Source organism: Caenorhabditis elegans, chromosome III (genome assembly GCF_000002985.6).
Source record: "Caenorhabditis elegans chromosome III".
Lineage (NCBI taxonomy): Eukaryota > Metazoa > Nematoda > Chromadorea > Rhabditida > Rhabditidae > Caenorhabditis > Caenorhabditis elegans.
Window position 1 is genome coordinate 11,709,240 of NC_003281.10, and position 12,456 is coordinate 11,721,695.

The following is a 12,456-nucleotide window of genomic DNA, read 5'->3' on the forward strand; positions in this document are numbered from 1 at the left end:
TGGGGAAATAGTAGGGCTTAAAGATTTAATATGAATGTCTGGAGGGTGGGTGCGTTCAGTAAAGTGTGTAGCTTTAAAGATCCATAACTCTGTACGTAAAACAGGTATCAAAAAGTTGTCAATTAGTAAAGTGTAGGAAATTAAATTTGCAATATTTTAATAGTTGATCATTTTTAAATAGCAACACTGATTGGGAAGATAGGAGCGTTTGAAGATTTAATATGGCCTGCGTTTAGTAGAGTGTGTGGCTTTAAAGTACCATAACTCCGCAAATAGAAAAGATATCAAAAAGGTATCAACTAATAAAATGTAGAAAATTAAATTTTCTACACTTTAATAGTTAACAACTTTTTAATAGAATCAAAAGTCAAGGAGATATTGAAGTTTCAAAGGGGCACAAAAAATAAAATAAAATGGAAAACTGAATGCTATTTGTTGTCGGGAATCTATATAAAACTTACAAATTTCGAGTTTTCTCACTAAATATTTAAGAAAAAAAAATTTAACTCTTCAAATTCCAGAAAATAGCATATTTTTATTTTTAAATTGAATTTTTTGGAATTTTTTTTTCTAATATTTTTTTTTGTTTAAAAAATTAATCTCGCAATATTACTGCCACGTCGTCCAAAAAAAATTGCCAAATGACTGATAAAAAGTGCTTATAAAATCACAAAATTTATGCAAAATGAAACAATTTAAATTTTAAATTAGGAAAAATGCATAATTTGAGAAATTATAATAACTTTCCTGTTGTGAAAATACCGCTAAAAATGAAAAATGCAAGAAAATCGATAATTTTACCCTCCAACCCGATTGGGGGGAAGAAGGAGGCAAAATGACTTTTCTCCGCTCGTGTGTTTCTCGTGTGTTCCGCGCGGAATTTGACATAAACAAATATTGGAAAAGGAACAACGGCAGTTCAGAAACCTTTTTTGGAAATTTGGAAAAATATATTTTTTAAATTTTTTCTCAAAATTTAAAAAAGTATATAAATGTTTTTTGAAATTAAAAAAAATTTGAATTTTCCACTGTTTTTTACACGGATTTCTGGCTTCCCTCATGAATTGAAATGGAAGAGTTTGCCGAACTAGACCATTTTGGCTCGGCCATTTCTGGGGTAGATTTACGGCGCGTTGCGTGTCGCGCCGCGGCTCGATTGTAAAACTAAATATATTTGTCCGTGTGGAGTACACGACTTTCCCACGCGTTGTCCGGCAGGCGATTGTCAATGGAGCGCGAAAAGTTCAATGAGGGAGGCAAGAACCCCGTGAAAAATTGGAATTTCCGGATAAAAATTTGAAATTGGGCCCGTTTTGTTGGTGTCCAGGAGGGCGCGATTGCATCTTTTATTTTAAATTTGATCCTAAAATTCTAACGAAATTTCGCAAGAAAAAAAAATCTCAAAAATTCAAATTTCCCGCGATAAATTTTTTGAGAAATCGCGCTCTACCGCACATCCTAGATATGTTTTACATTCAAAATCGAGAAAAATGCAACTTCGCTCCACCGCACACCAACGAGAAAATCGATTTTTCTCCGCTAAAACTTCACCAGTTGTCATAAAAATTTGATGGCTGAGTGAGTGTTGTTGTATCGCAGGTTTTATTACTTTTAACAAATTTTATTTTTTTTGAGAAAAAAATTTCCGGGTGTATAACAATAACAGCAAAAAGAGAGGAGTATATCATAACAATAACAATTCAAAAATAAAAAAAAAGAAGTTTTACAACACAAAATTCACTGGCTAACAATAGCCTGAACAGCTTGCTTATTGGACATCACAGCGGCTGCCATTTCGGTGCCAAAAGTGTTTTCCAGACGAATTCGATCGTATTTGCAGAGGAGAAGCACGGCTAGGAAACGTTGAGAGGTCTCGGCGTCGGACATATTAATGAATTCCGAGTAGAAGAGTGGATGGGATGGCAGTTGGTAGAATACAACACGGTGAACACCCTGGAAATTGGGGAATTTTCCGAGGGAAATTTAGGGTTTTTGTAGTTAGAAAAAAAAAATTTGAATTCTGAAAAAAAAAACAATTCTTCAGAAAACTGTGATTTTTTTCTGAAATGTATACATTTTTCTTCTTTTTTTTTTATTTTCAAAAAAATATTCATTCTGGAAAAATTTTAAATCAAAAAAAGCAAATTAAGATTTTTTCTCGATTTTTCCAAAAACCACCAAAAAACAGTTTTTTTTAAATTTTAACATTTTCATCCGAAAATCTAAAATTTGAAAAAAATTGACATATAAAAAATTTAATTATCAGAAAAAGAATCGATTTTTCTGAAAAATTTAAATTTAATGAAAAAAAAAAATTTTTTTGTTAAATTATTTTTAAAAAGTTAGGTTCGTAAAAATTTTCATTTTCATTTTAAAAAACGATTTTTTTCTGAAAATTTTTTAAAAATTCTGAAAAAATGTAGGTACATAATTTTTTCTTCAAAAAAAATAAGATTTTTCTGAAATTTGAATTTTTTCCAATTTTTTTTTGGATTTTTAAAAGATTTTTTTTTGAAAAATTTTACATTTAAAAAATTCAAACAAAGATGTCTGTTTTTTAAACTTATTTTTAAAAAATTTGGCCTATAAAAATTAAAATTTCAGAAAAAAAAAGATTTTTCTGAATTTTTTCCTTTTTAATTTAAAAATATTACATTTTCAAAGAAAAACATTAATTTTTCAGGAAAAAATGAAATCTATATTTTTTTTCGAATTTTTTCAGGTTTTTAGTAGTAAACAATTAATTTTCAAAAAAAAAACCAATTTTCAGTGAAAAAAAAAATTTTTAATACAAAAAGCTGTAAAGTTTTTGAATTTTCCATATTTTTTGGTTTAAAAAAACATACATTTTCAAAAAATTCCGATATTCTAAAAAAAAATCAAATTTTAAAGGTTTTTCATCCGAATTTTGAAATTTTACATAAATAAATAGATTTTTTTTTGAATTTTTCGAAAAAACTTACAGTCAAATGACGTCGATTGAAGAAATACCAGCGTTCAGTGACAACCAAATAGCTTTTTCTCTCGTGGAAAAACATTTCACGAGCTCTGTCGACTTTTGCTCTCGTAGCGTATTCATGGCACATTACAAAACTCTCTTCGGCCTTTTTCAGGTGATTTCGGACACGGACAAAGTCGAAATATGATGGAATTACGATCAGAGTACGGGGAATTAGTGATGGCATTATCTGGAAAAAAATTAGTTTTTTAGCGAGATTTTGGACCATTTTTTATGGGAAAATTTGGAAGACAGTGTGGTTGCCGGTTTGCCTATTTTGCGTAAAATTTCAATTTCGCCAATTTGTCGATTTGCCGGAAATTTTCAATTCCGGCACATTGCCGGTTTGCCGGAAAATTTCAATTCCGTCAATTTGCCCATTTGCCGAAAATCTTCAATTCCTCCATTTTGCCGGTTTGCCAGAAATTTTAAATTCCAGAAAACTTGTCAATTTGCTGGAAATTTTCAATTTCGCCAATTTGCCGGTTTACCCATTTGCCGGAAATTTTCAAATCAGGAAAAATTTGCCGAATTGCCGGCAAGTTCGGCAAATCGACAATTTGTCGGAAATTTTAAATTCCGGCAATTCGCCGGTTTGCCAATTTTCCGGAAATTTTTAATTCCGGCAATGTGGCGGTTTGCCAATTTTCCGGAAATTTTCAATTTCGCCAATTTGCTGACTTGCCGGAAACTTTAATTCCGGCATTTTGCTGATTTGCCGGAAACTTCAATTGTCGGAAATTTTCAATTTCGCCAATTTGCCGGTTTACCCATTCGCCGCAAATTTTCAATTCCGGCAATTTGCTAAATTTCCGGAAACTTTCAATTCCGGCAATTCACCGATTTGCCGGAAATGTTCAATTCCGCAAATTTGTCGTTTTTCCGGAAATTTTCAATTCCGGCAAAATGCCGATTTGCCGAAAATGTCCAATTCCGCCAATTTGCGATTTGCCGGAAATTTTCAATTCCGGCAAATTGCCGATTTGCCAGAAATTTTCTGTTCCCGCAATTTGCCAATTTGTCAGACATTTCAATTCCGACAATTTTCCGATTTGCCGGAAATTTTCAATTCCGGCAATTTGGCGATTTGCCGAAATTTTTCAATTCCGAAAAATTGCCGATTTGCCGGAAATTTTCAATTCCGACAATTTTCCGATTTGCCGAAAATATTCAATTCCGGCAATTTGCCGTTTTTCCGGAAATTTTCAATTCCGGCAAAATGTCGATTTGCCGAAAATGTCCAATTCCGCCAATTTGCGATTTGCCGGAAATTTTCAATTCCGGCAAATTTCCGATTTGCCGAAAATATTCAATTCCGGCAATTTGCCGTTTTTTCGGAAATTTTCAATTCCGGCAAAATGCCGATTTGCCGAAAATGTTCAATTCCGCCAATTTGCGATTTGCCGGAAATTTCCAATTCCGGCAAATTGCCGATTTGCCAGAAATTTTCTGTTCCGGCAATTTGCCAATTTGTCAGACATTTCAATTCCGGCAATTTTCCGATGGTTTACCCATTTGCCGGAAATTGTCAATTCAGGAAAAATTTGCCGAATTGCCGGCAAGTTCGGCAAATCGACAATTTGCCGTATTGCCGGAAAAAACGGCAAAAAAGTACAAGATTTGCGAAAAAAAGTAAATTTTTCAACAAAAAATCCAGGTTTTAGGGTTTTTTTACGAAATTTTTTTTGTTGAAATTTTGTCAAAAATACGAATTTTTCTGAAATCTCAAAACATTTTCCATTGAAATTCGCTCACCTTATCCACAAAATACTTGAATCTCAAATCCGACGTCTCGTTTGGATCCTTAACTTCAAATTTGTGCAGCTCCTGGCATAGGGGAATTTCGATCTGCAAAAAAAAAAATTGAAAATTTAACTTTTTCATTTTGAAAAAAAAAAAAAAAGGTTTTTCAACATTTTCAGTAAAAAATTTGTGTCAAATTATAGAAAATCACTTGATTTCTCTGGAAAATACCATTTATTTCAGCTGAAAAACTCGAGAAAATGCTATAAAATGACCGAAAAGTCGCCAATAACTCAGTTTTTGAGCATTTTCTGGCTATAATAAATGTTATTTTCAGAGAAATCAAGTGATTTTCCATATTTTGGCACTAATTTTTAAAGTCCCGTACATTGCTCAACGTTCCTGACTGTTTTGGCTTCGCAATCACTAATCCACGATGATTTTGCGAGTTTTGGAGCATTAGAGAGGTGAAGAGCTCGTGTGAATACCTCGAGAACATTAAAAGTTGCGAAAAGTGACGAGATTGGCCATCTGGAATTTTTTTTGAATTAAAATAGTTTTTTTTTTTGGACTAAAATTTTTTTTTGGACTAAAAATTTTTTTTTTTTGATTTTTTTGAATTTTTTTTTTGCACATTTTTTGCACATTTTTTGCACATTTTTTTCGAATTTTTCTCAAAGCTCACCAAGATAAAGCTTTCGAACTCTGGAAATATCGACATCAATTTTTGATGGTTGAGAGTGAAGATGAGAGAAAATGAGTTGAAGATTCTCCCAATTTTGCTGTAGCATTATGTCTGTCTGGAAAAAATTCAAGCATTTTTTTTCGGAATTTTTAAAAAAATTGATTTGTTCCTCGGACAAAATTTGAAATTTTCCGAAAATTTCTATAGTTCGAAAAAAGGAAAAAAAATCTGATAATTAAAGCAAAAATGATGTTGTCTCACCTTTTTTTGGAAATTTTGTTTTTTAATTTGCTCGGTTTTTTTTTTTTAAATTTGCTCGGTTTTAAAACACATATTTGTTCTGAACAAGGTCTCGAAGCGACAATTTTTGTGGGCGTGGCTTATCAGGCCACGCCTACAAAATTGATTACGATAATTTTTTAAAAGAAAAATCGAAAAAAACCTAATTTCGTGGTGAATTTTAAAAATCCACCAGGTTGTCGATTTTTCGAGTTTTTTTTTTTTTTTTAACGCGAAAAATTTATAAATGTTCAAGTTTTTTTTTTTTTTTCCGAAATAACGAAAAAAATCGTTATTTTTGTTGTTTTTTTTTTTTGGAAAATTTCAGAATTAAAAAAAAATGTTTTTTTTCAAATTTTTGAAAATTTTTGTATTTTATTCAAAACTTTAAATAATTTTTTTCAGTAAATTTGAAATTTCCGAGAAAAATTCATTGATTTTTTGAATCAAAGTTTAATTTTTTTCGAATTAAAAAAAAAAAACACTTCTGAAATTTTTTCGAAATTTTACACATTTTTTTCGTTTCTAAAAATAGAACTTTATTAATTGGTAATTACAGTACACTTTAAAGGCACACACACCTTTTCACAAAAAAATTGTCATGAAGATAATTTTTAAATAGAGAATTCTTTTTAAAAAAACCTAATTTTCGCTTTTTTCAAAAAATCAACAAATTTTCAAAAAATCGGTTTTTTTTTAAATTTTTTAGGGAAAAAAACTTTTTTACGGTGACAAATTAGTTTTCGCTTATTAATTTTTTTTAATGTGCAAAAAAAAAAGCGAAAAATTCATTAATTTTGTTCAAAAATTTTTTTAACGAATTTTTTTTCTTCAAAATAGCGAAAAAATTTTTTCTTTTTTTTTTTAGTAAAAAACTGCAATTTTTCCAATTTTTCATATTTTTCTCTCCAGTAAATTCCTGCTCCTCACCCTATCAACAATAGTCATATTAATACTACTTATCAAATGAGCCTCATTCCCATCATCTCCATTCAAAATCATTCGGAGCCCCAGCGGTGAGCACACAAGAATGTCGGCTTTTTCGAATTTCTCGTACAGTTTCAGCACTTTTTTCGAAATGGCTAGGCCGATTCGAAAGGCGTCGTCATTATTTCCGAGCAGAAGCTCCTTGTGATCGTCTGGAAAGTCGGCTCGAGTCGTTGGAAGCTCTGTTGGACCGCTGTACTCTTCTTCGAAACGATTTTTGTTCCACACCTCGCTTTTGCCCTCTGAAATTTAATTTTTTTCTTATTTTTAGCGATTTTTGGCTGAAAACTTCGAATTTTTCGTGAAAAATTGCAAAATTCCAGCCATTTTTTATGGTAAAAACTGAGTTTTTTAGGCTTGTGGGGGCTGAAAAATGTGGAAATCATCGATTTTTCTATCCATTTTTCGCAGTAAAAACTTGTTTTTTATTTGATTTTTACAGAAAAAAAAATTTGAATTTTCAGTGATTTTTTTCCCATTTTTAGTGATTTTTGGCTGAAAACTTAGAGTTTTTAGTGAAAAATTGCAAAACTCCAGCCATTTTTTATGGTGAAAACTGAGTTTTTTAAGCTTGAAAAGCTGAAAAATGTGGAAAAAATCGATTTTTCTATTGAAAATGTTGTATTTTAGCCATTTTTCGCAGTAAAAACCTGGTTTTTTTTTCTGATTTACGGCTAAAAATCTGAAAAAAAAATCGATTTCTCCAAAAAAATATTTAATTTCAATTTTTTATAAATATTTTCACTTGAAATTGATTTTTTTTCCCCATATTTTCAGTGATTTTTAGATGAAAACCTCGTTTTTTTAGTGAAAAATTGCAAAATTTGAGTTTTTTAGGCTTGTGGGGGCTGAAAAATGTGAAAAAAAAACCGATTTTTCTGTTGAAAATGTTGTATTTTAGCCATTTTTACAGGAAAAAACTTGTGTTTTGTTTGATTTTTGCAGGAAAAAAAATTGAATTTTCAGTAAAATTAAATTTATTTTAAAGAAAACCTCGTATTTTTTGTGAATTTTTGGTTGAAAAATACGGATTTTTAAATAGAAATTGAGAAAAAAAAATAGAATTTGATAATTTTAGTGGTTTTTGGCTGAAAAATTATAATTTCTCCTATTTTTAATATAAACTGGGTTTTTTAGGCTTCTAAAGCTGAAAAATATGAAAAAAATCGATTATTCTATCAAAAATTTTGTATTTTAGCCATTTTCACAGGAAAAAACTTCTTTTTTTTTCGATTTTTGGCTGAAAAATCTTATTTTTTCGCTAAATTTCCTCTCGATTTTACCATCATCGCCATGAAGAATTCGCCTGAGCCGATTGATAATATCGTAGGCGTCTTTTTTAAAGGCGCATAGCACAAGAACAACGGGTCGAACAAATCCCGAGTCTCGACACGATTCAATTGTTTCCTCGTCGGCTCCGCCTTCCTGCAAAATTTCGATTTTTTTTTTAGAAATTACCCATCTATTCGTATTTGTAGTGCACATTGTGAAAAAACTCATAGCCATTTAAGGGGCGGAGCTGCTGGCTGTGTGAGGCCACGCCCACACAAAAAAATAGATTTTTCAAAATTTGAGGAGCAAATTAATTTTCTACAAATTTTCGAGAACAAATAGCGTCATCCAATATGTGGGCGTGGACTGACAGGCCCCGCCCATTTTTTGGGCGTGGTTCTGCAATTTTGTGTTTTTTTGTTATTTTTTATTTTGTTTTCTTACTAATAATCGTGAAATTTCACGGTAAAATTTTGTTTTTTTTTTTTAACATTTTATATACCATTTTGTGGGCGTGGCTTGCTAAGCTCCGCCTATGTTGTGGGCGTGGTTCTACAATTTTTTGTTTAAAAAAAAAAGGCTCAATAATTGTGCAATTTCACGGCAAAATTAATGGGTTTTTCGAATTTTCTTTTTAAAGATTATTTTAATCCATTTTATGAGCGTGGCCTAACAAGCTCCGCCTATTTTTTGAATTTTTTTGTAGCTTTTAAACTTTTTTCCTAAAATTGGGAAAATTCACGGCAAATTTTTTAAAAAAACTTTTTATGGAGTTTTAAAATCTTAATCCGTTTTATGGCCGTGACCAAAGAAGCCTAAGAAGCTCCGCCCATTTTATGGTTGGTTTTTTAATTAAAAATTTGCGCGATTAACCTGTGTTGAGGCGATTTCCAGCTTTCTTTTATTGCCAATAATGAGATTTTTATTCCGAATCAGGTGCTGGATGATGTGAGCACAGTAGATTGACTGAAAAATTCAAACATTCAAAAAATCAATATTTTTCCGATTTTCCACAAATTTCCGCACCCGATAACCGCCCTGATCCCCGGTGATCGCCAATAAATCGCGATATTCTGCTGTAAATTTCAGAATAGCTCCACGTTCGGCTTCAATTTGCTCCTCTTTCTTCTCATCGACCTCAATTTCCTCGAGGAGCACCTGTAAATGCTCCAAAACCCCCTCATTCCACCCAAAATTCGATAAATCTTCGCTTTTCGGTAGTTGAAGGTCGCGAGTTCCTTTGTAGATGGAGCTCGAGCCAATTCCCGTGAGCTCATGCTTCACGGCGCTTTTTGTGCGGGATTTTGTGTCCGCGAGGTGGGCACTGCCGATTTCATCGAGTTTTTCGCTCCAGAAATCCGAAAAATTGTCGTTTTTCTTGCAGATTTTGGTGGTTTCAGTGGATTCCGGCGTTTTTAGCTTTCTTTTCGGCATTTTATTGGCTGAAAATAATTAAAAATAATTCTAAAATTGAAATAAATCGATAAAAATCAAAAAAAAAAGAAAATTGTGTGCCGTGCCGCAACCTTGCAAAAAAAGCGTGCCAGGCTTGCAGATTGGCTCCGCCTTCGGGATTTTCAGCAATATCAGGCTTACAATAACCATTTGTCCACAATTTTTCAACGAAAATCGGTGAAAATTAAAACTTTATGCGATTTCGGGATACTTACATGTCAAAATACATAAATTAAGCACAAAAAAGACCAAAAGAAAGGGAGATATATTCAAAAAAAAAATCAAAAAAACGGTGAAATATTCAACGAGACGGAGAGAGAGAGAGAGATCTACTCTTGTGGAGCCTGCTCCTGGCGCATTGTGTCTGGAATTGGTGGAGCAGTGGAGACGTCGCTGATCGTGAGATGCTCCTCGGCGTTGGTGAGTCGGAGTCCGAGAGCCGCTGGGCATTGGGCCTGGAAATTTTTTAATAATTTTAAATATTAGAGAATATCGATTTTACCTTGGCATTAGTCGACGAGAAGCCGGCGTCAGAAAGCGTGGCGGTGTCGTGAAGTAGCTGGCTTTTGTTGCCGTCCTCGTCGAGTTTCCACAGCTCCATATGATTGACTGGGTCCTGAAAAACTCTGGCATTAGTCTCAAAAATTATAAAATCTAGCTCAAACCCGTGTGATTCCGGCGAGCATTAGCTTGAGCTCCATAACCGAGTGAGATTCCTCGGCGTCGAGGTAAATGTGCGATCTGTTGCGGCGCACCTCGAAGAATAGCTCCTGTTGGGACATTTTGTGATGGCTGAAGTAGGAAATTATATTAAATTTACATTAAAACTAAAGAAAAAATACGAAAAATTATGGGAAATCAGTGGTAAATGCGAAAAAATGATTTAAAAAACCGATAAACGTTGAAAACGCGACGGTCTCCAAAATAATGCAAGCGTGCTCCACTGCGAATCCCCTGCTCATTTGCGCGCGCATTCAAATTTAGATTTCCCCGATTTATCGTGAAAATCGCTGCCATCTGACACCGCATTGCACCGAAGATGGCCAAAGATAACCAAAAAACCAATGAATCATTGGTCTATCGAAAATACATTATATTTTGTTGGGAGCAGCCCCACGAAAGCCACGAGAGCCCGCAAAAAGGTAAATATTGACTTAATATTTGTGGCGGTCTCTTACTTGGTTCCACTTACTTTTACCAATAGGCAGTTATTTTTGCGTTTTGTCGAAAAAATCGATATAATGTCTTATCCTGACGATTTCCCGATCCCTCATGTTATTCAGCCAGTTAAAGTGGTCCGGCACGTGGTGAAGGTGAGTTTTCAGTTTTTGAGCCCTAGAGGGGCTTTTCCCAAACAAAAAAAATTAATTTTTTTTCCAGGAAACACCTATAAAAACTCCGTACTTAGATGTTTGCCCAAAATGTCAGGTTGGTACAGTTTAGCTTTGAAAATTGAAAAATTAATTTTAAAAACAAGTTCCAACGAAAAATGCTCATATCTCTTGCGGCAATAGTGCTAACAAAAAGTTGTCAACTAATAAAATGTAGAACATAGAATTTGCAACAAATTACTAGTTGACAACTTTTTGTTAGCTATTCTCTCTGTCGAGTTACAGGAGTTTAAATGCACAGATAAGTTGAGGGTCTGTACCGTGAGCCTACTTTCACCCGCATTATCTTATGGATGAAAAATTTTTTTTTTTTAATTTTCAATAAAAAGCTGTAGATAATAAAATTTGCTACAATTTATCAATTAACGATTTTCTGATAAGTAAAATGAGAAAAAAGTTACAACAGTTTGAAATATTGTGGGAAAAATTCAAAAAATTAAAATTTCTAATTCTAAACTCTGATCGCTCATATCTCCACGGGGATTTATTTTATTGAAATTTTGTTACCTATCAAATTATAGAAAATTTAATTTTCTACAACATGTCAGTTAACAAATTTCTTGTATCTTTTGTATGCGCCGAGTTATACGTGTTTAAAGAGATGTGGTCTCTGAGAGCGCTCTGTATTTCCAAACTTTGATCGCTCATATCTCCGCGCCGGATAGCTTTATCAAATTTTTGCCAACTAACAAAATGTAGAAAATTGAATTTTCTACAACTTCCTAGTTAACAAATTTCACAAATAATTCGCATCTTCCTTCCAGACAACAATAATGACATCAGTAACAACACATATCGGAATGTGTTGGTGGCTTATTTGCTTCTTCGGAACCTTTTTATTCTGTTGGCCTATTCTCATTTGTCTGTGTTTTGATGTATCCAAGGATGTCGATCATAATTGTCCAAATTGCGGATTGTTACTTGCCACGTCGAATCGAGCCGGTTTTTAATTTTTAGAAACAGAAATTTCCAGAAATTTGTAAAACATGTATTTTTTTTTGTGACGGGCAATGAAGATTTTGAATTTTTTTGTTGGTATTTTGTTATCCCTTGACATTAAAAATTAACTGTAAGGCTTTTTTCAGTGCTTTCTGCCGTTCGGCAAATTCGACAAATCAGCAAATTGCCGGTTTGCCGACTTTGCCGGAAATTTTCAACTATGACAGTTTGCCGGATATCGACTTGCCGGAAATTTTTAGACGGATTTTTTATAAGACGGAAACATTTAAATCGGTCCTTTAAAAAAAATTTCCGTTTTCTTTAGAAATTTTCATTGAATTTGCTTACTTTTCAAAATAGCTGTAGGAACAGCCGATTTGCCAGAAATTTTCAATTCCGGCAACTTGCCAATTTGCCGATTTGACGGAAAAAATTGTATGCTGCCCATCCCTGAAAAATTAATATTCTGAAGTTTCCAAAAAAAAATGTGCAAAACCACAATTTGCCGAAAATTTTCGGCAATTGTAATCACAAGTAAAGTCACAAAAATAATCACAAGTAAAGTCACAGAAAAGACAGAAATCATGGAAAAGGGCAACCCTCTCACTTTCGCACACACTCTCCGCTCCATTACGTTGCCCTAGGGCTAGTTGGAAGTGTTGAGTTGTCCGATTGTGAAATTCCGTAGAGTATATAACAAAGAATGG

The 12,456-nt window shown here is 33.0% G+C and overlaps 3 protein-coding genes and 1 non-coding gene across 4 annotated transcripts; 2 read left to right on the forward strand and 2 right to left on the reverse strand.

Moving 5' to 3' along the window:
- Window positions 1–1,587: 1,587 nt before the first annotated feature.
- Y41C4A.9 (Digestive organ expansion factor homolog) lies at window positions 1,588–9,406 on the reverse strand. Its single transcript, NM_067115.6, has 9 exons — window positions 8,991–9,406; window positions 8,838–8,930; window positions 7,976–8,117; window positions 6,636–6,934; window positions 5,427–5,541; window positions 5,130–5,272; window positions 4,754–4,846; window positions 2,964–3,188; window positions 1,588–1,953 (listed from the first exon to the last, which is right to left on the reverse strand). Exons 1-9 carry the CDS (start codon window positions 9,396–9,398, stop codon window positions 1,738–1,740), a joined length of 1,734 nt encoding a protein of 577 aa, NP_499516.1. The 5' UTR covers window positions 9,399–9,406; the 3' UTR covers window positions 1,588–1,737.
- Window positions 9,407–9,594: 188 nt separating this feature from the next.
- elb-1 (Ubiquitin-like domain-containing protein) lies at window positions 9,595–10,211 on the reverse strand. The gene is made up of 3 exons (NM_067116.7): window positions 10,085–10,211; window positions 9,922–10,035; window positions 9,595–9,874 (listed from the first exon to the last, which is right to left on the reverse strand). Exons 1-3 carry the CDS (start codon window positions 10,199–10,201, stop codon window positions 9,749–9,751), a joined length of 357 nt encoding a protein of 118 aa, NP_499517.1. The 5' UTR covers window positions 10,202–10,211; the 3' UTR covers window positions 9,595–9,748.
- Window positions 10,212–10,621: 410 nt separating this feature from the next.
- Y41C4A.11 (LITAF domain-containing protein) lies at window positions 10,622–11,838 on the forward strand. The gene is made up of 3 exons (NM_001346633.5): window positions 10,622–10,732; window positions 10,800–10,847; window positions 11,575–11,838. Exons 1-3 carry the CDS (start codon window positions 10,661–10,663, stop codon window positions 11,758–11,760), a joined length of 306 nt encoding a protein of 101 aa, NP_001333540.1. The 5' UTR covers window positions 10,622–10,660; the 3' UTR covers window positions 11,761–11,838.
- Y41C4A.23 lies at window positions 10,941–11,014 on the forward strand. The gene has a single exon (NR_052765.1). It is a non-coding gene; the product is annotated as an Unclassified non-coding RNA Y41C4A.23 (non-coding RNA).
- Window positions 11,839–12,456: the final 618 nt, after the last annotated feature.

Bases quoted from the DNA above. Each gene is read 5' to 3' on its own strand.
- Y41C4A.11 (NM_001346633.5), top strand. From the start codon at position 10,661: ATGTCTTATCCTGACGATTTCCCGATCCCTCATGTTATTCAGCCAGTT. The intron at 10,733-10,799 runs GTGAGTTTTCAG...TTTTTTTTCCAG, and splicing joins TGGTCCGGCACGTGGTGAAG to GAAACACCTATAAAAACTCC. The intron at 10,848-11,574 runs GTTGGTACAGTT...TCTTCCTTCCAG, and splicing joins ATGTTTGCCCAAAATGTCAG to ACAACAATAATGACATCAGT.
- elb-1 (NM_067116.7), bottom strand. From the start codon at position 10,201: ATGTCCCAACAGGAGCTATTCTTCGAGGTGCGCCGCAACAGATCGCAC. The intron at 10,036-10,084 runs GTTTGAGCTAGA...AGAGTTTTTCAG, and splicing joins TGCTCGCCGGAATCACACGG to GACCCAGTCAATCATATGGA. The intron at 9,875-9,921 runs GTAAAATCGATA...AAAAATTTCCAG, and splicing joins TCTCGTCGACTAATGCCAAG to GCCCAATGCCCAGCGGCTCT.
- Y41C4A.9 (NM_067115.6), bottom strand. From the start codon at position 9,398: ATGCCGAAAAGAAAGCTAAAAACGCCGGAATCCACTGAAACCACCAAA. The intron at 8,118-8,837 runs GTTAATCGCGCA...GAAATTTTGCAG, and splicing joins TGGAAATCGCCTCAACACAG to GAAGGCGGAGCCGACGAGGA. The intron at 3,189-4,753 runs GTGAGCGAATTT...ATTTTTTTCCAG, and splicing joins TCAAGTATTTTGTGGATAAG to ATAATGCCATCACTAATTCC.